This window comes from Gavialis gangeticus, unplaced genomic scaffold, assembly GCF_001723915.1.
Source record: "Gavialis gangeticus isolate Ggan-Ray unplaced genomic scaffold, GavGan_comp1, whole genome shotgun sequence".
Classification (NCBI taxonomy): Eukaryota; Metazoa; Chordata; order Crocodylia; family Gavialidae; genus Gavialis; species Gavialis gangeticus.
The window spans coordinates 209185844-209189715 of NW_017728992.1; the positions used below are offsets into that span (position 1 = coordinate 209185844).

Consider the following 3872-nt stretch of genomic DNA (forward strand, 5'->3'; position numbering starts at 1 on the left):
TTAATTCCTGCAGGTTATCCTGGAAAAGAAGGTAAATAGCCGTCAAAAGACACAAGTTCAGAGAGAAAATAATCGACCATCTCAATCTAAGTCCGGATCATCTCTTCCAAACACCAGTACTTTGCCTTTACCCACCAGTAGTGACCAGAGAGAACCAACGCCTGCTCTTCTGAAAAACTCCCCTGTGCCTGCGGAACCTAAAGTGCCTTGTGAAGTATCCAGCCAAAGAGAGGGTTTAGGAGGAACTTTGTGCCAGAGAACAAAGATCAACATGACATACAATCCTATAACGCATACCAGTGCTCAGAGTATGTACTGCTGTCCTAAGAGAGGTAGTGGTTATGTAATGCTGAAGTCAGGCAGAAGGCAGGGTAGATTTATACCTTACAGACCCACGGTGGCCAAACTGCAGCCCACAAGCCACATGAAGCTCACGAGCATGGTACTTGTGGCTCCCCCAGCTGCTCTGGGGGACAGCTTAGCCCAGCACCTCCTGGCACTCCAGCTTTCCCCTGTCAGGGCGGGGGCTGCAGCCGCACCACTTACCCTGTGGTGCACTTCCTGGAGGGAAAGCCAGAGCGGCTCAGCACTGCGGGAGAGGGAGGGTTCGGGGGGCAGGAGGGTGGTCATCAGCTTTCCCCTGCCACTCCGCAGGGAGCACGTTATGAGGTAAGTGGCATGGCTGTGGCATTGCTGTAGCATGGCTGCAGCTCCCACACCAGCAGGGGAAAGCTGGTGGCCTCCCCCCACCCTCTGGTTCTTGATGTGGCTCCAGATGTGGTCCCCAGGGTGAATAACTCTGCCCACTCCTGTTATAGATTAACTAAATCAGAGATGTATAACATGAGCTTTTGTGAGCCTGAATATACTACACAGGGGGCATGTCTATGCATGCATTGTAATGCACAGTAGCCTATTATACTGTGTATTAAAGCAGCATGTAAAAAAAGTGCTGTTATGTTAATATGCAGTAAAATAGGCTATTGTATATTAAGCATCACTTTTAAAGCATGCACTTGTGTTACTGCACTTTGGGGCAGTTTAATACGCATTAATTTAGTACCTCACATTGGAGGTACTAAATTTAATGTACATTAGGAAAAGCGCATTAATGCACGTGTAGATGCACCCAAGGGTGGATAAGTATGGGGAGAAAGGCGGGAAGAAAATTAGAGGGAGCAAATAGCTGCAGACCCCAGCGAGTTTATTCTGGTGTAATTTACATCTGTTTTGCACATGAATGTAAGTTACTCCAAGATCTGGAAAAGACAGAGGACATGGAGTAGCAGAGCTTAGGCTGTTTCAGTGCTTTGCTGTCCATTGTAAGCAGTAAGTAACAGCTTCAGCAAGATAATCTGCTGCAGACACTGAACACGAATACTGGTTCTGCTTGCACTGGTTTAGAATTTTCATTGACTAACTTCAGACCAGAGTAGAGTGATTTATACTGATGTAGGACTGATGTTACATGTCTGTTTTGTTTTGACACTGATGTAAACATCTTATGGGCCCATACCAGGAAGCCAGTGGTATTTAGAGGAGTTATGTGAGAAGGAAGTTGTATCAAAACTAGAGACACAAAGGAAATCAAGACAAGTGAATTTTCAGTTTATGACCTTGCTTTTGTCTCTTGCCTGTTCGTTACTGGCTTAGTGTTCCTTTGTTCCCTTTTTGTCTCCTCATATTCATTCCTCTCTTGCTTTTTCTTCTTTCTTTGTATCTCAGATCTTCTTTCCAGCATTTTTTTGCTTGCTTCTTATTTCACTTTAGGCTTTTCATGAGTTTTTGTCTATTTAATTCTCTCTACCTGGCTTTAATTTTGCTACCTACATGTCATACCCTTGCTCTTTGCCTGTCTCCGTCATATGCATTCTTTTCTCCTGCAGATAATGTGGTTTATGGCAGCATGACCAGGAACCACTCAGCGCCACTTCCTCAGCATCATAGAACTTTCTCAGTCAGCAGGAAGCTGGGAAGACAAATTACATGGATGAATGTAGACACTCAGCCACCTGCTGTGAGCACACAGAGTTTCTATAATGTGAGTAAAACTCCCATGGGACCAGCCTGGTCTTTTGCAGGGCCCCAAGGTGCTGGGGAATAGGGGAAAACGAGACTTTCATTTGCCTACCCCTCTGGTGCCTTTACCAAGAGGTTGGCTAGATTGGTCTGTGAGGTGCTGAATTAGAAGAGTTCTCAGTAGTCACTTGAGCTGGTTGTGGCTAGGGCTGGCCCTGGCATGCCATATATAGTGTCAATCTGGGGGCAGCATTCTGAACAGTGTAGATTACAGTCTCATTGTGCCTGTGTATAAACAAGCACCAAAGAAATGCACAGTAACCCAAGTTACTGTGCAGTAGCACCTAATAATACTGCTCAATAGCATCACATCTCAGTATCAGGCTACTGCACAGTCAGCATCTCATGTAGATGTGGCCAGTATCTGTCACCAGTTAGGATTCATAACCACAAGCCCTCTCTTGGAGCTGGGACTCTAATTCCTTTCTTTTAGAATATGAGAAGGCAGGGGGTGCCAGTCTTGACGAGATAACAGTAAGCTCACCTTCCTCTTAATTGTGCAGTTAAGATGTTCACCCAGGATCTGGGAGATTCAGGTTCAAGTGGCTCCTCTTCCTAATCCATGTCTCCTGTCTCCCAGGAGAATGCTGCAGTAACCAAAGTATACAGTACTCTGTAGTGTACTAGTCTCAGCCACTCCAATTGAGACTTACACTTTGCATGTAATAATTTCTCATTTAGTTAAATGGAGTACTAATGCTCTAGCTCAGCAGTTCCCAAGCCATGACAGATTGTGCACCACCAATTTAAAACAATACAACCTTAAGTACCACCAGCAACTTTTTCTCATATAAAGTAATTATAATACATCTGTTAATGCATACCACTGACAGGTTGTCTGTGTACCACTGGTGGTACGCGTACCACAGATTGGGAATCACTACTTTAGCCAGTCCCCAGGATGCTCACTTGGGAGGGAGGGAAAACACTTGGGTTTGAGTTCCGGCTCCGCTTTGATATCATTTATTTATATTAGTTGGAAAAGCTTCAACAAGAAGAACTGAGAGCAGTGCATCACAGAGCATCCTGCTGGATGCTTATAGCGCACTTCTGTGAGATGCCGGTTCAACTCTGCACAAAGTCTCTGTAGCCTGCTCGTTAGGGCCCTCTCCTTCAGGCTGTCCTATATAGGGACATACTTCATCTTTTGTCCTGTGTGGAGTTGTATGTGGTCTAAGACAGTGATTCCCAACAAGGGTGCTGCAAATACCTATACAGGATTCACAAGATAACCCCAGAGGAATCCATAGTGGCAAAAACATTCTGCCTTGTTATGGTTTTTCTGAGTTCTTTGCAACAGAAGAATTGTTCTATTATTTTTATCATAGTCAAAAATGAGTGAAAATTAAGAGCTGGCATTTTCTAAGGGGTGCCTTAACTGATGACTCTATAGATTTCATAGACATTAGGGCTGAAAGGGACCTCAGAAGATCATCGAATCCAGCCCCCTGACCCGGGGGCAGGAAGTCAGCTAGAGTCAAAAGATCCCAGCAAAATAAATGTCCAGTTGACTCTTTAAGAAGTCCAGAGTAGGTGCTTGCAGCACCTCTGGCGGCAGTCTGTTCCAGGCCTTGGGGGCTCAGACTATAAAGAAGTTCTTCCTTATGTCCAGCCTGAAACAGTCTTCAAGGAGTTTGTGACTCTTTGACCTTGTCATCCCTTGGGGTGCTCTGGCAAACAGGTGTTCACCCAGATCCTTATGTACACCCCTTATATACTTATAGGCAGCCACCAGGTCCCCCGAGCCTCTGCTTTTCCATCATAAGGCCTGTTTTCCTGCCCTCTGATCATGC

At 45.3% G+C, this 3872-nt stretch overlaps 1 protein-coding gene across 1 annotated transcript in view; it reads left to right on the forward strand.

Annotated features, from left to right (window-relative positions):
• MAPK15 (mitogen-activated protein kinase 15) overlaps window positions 1–3872 on the forward strand; it is a 55569-nt gene that overhangs the window by 36649 nt on the left and 15048 nt on the right. Inside the window, exons 11-12 of the mRNA XM_019519775.1 lie at window positions 14–308; window positions 1887–2041. Of these exons, the coding sequence (XP_019375320.1) occupies window positions 14–308; window positions 1887–2041 (450 nt within the window). The remainder of the gene's footprint in view (window positions 1–13; window positions 309–1886; window positions 2042–3872) is intronic.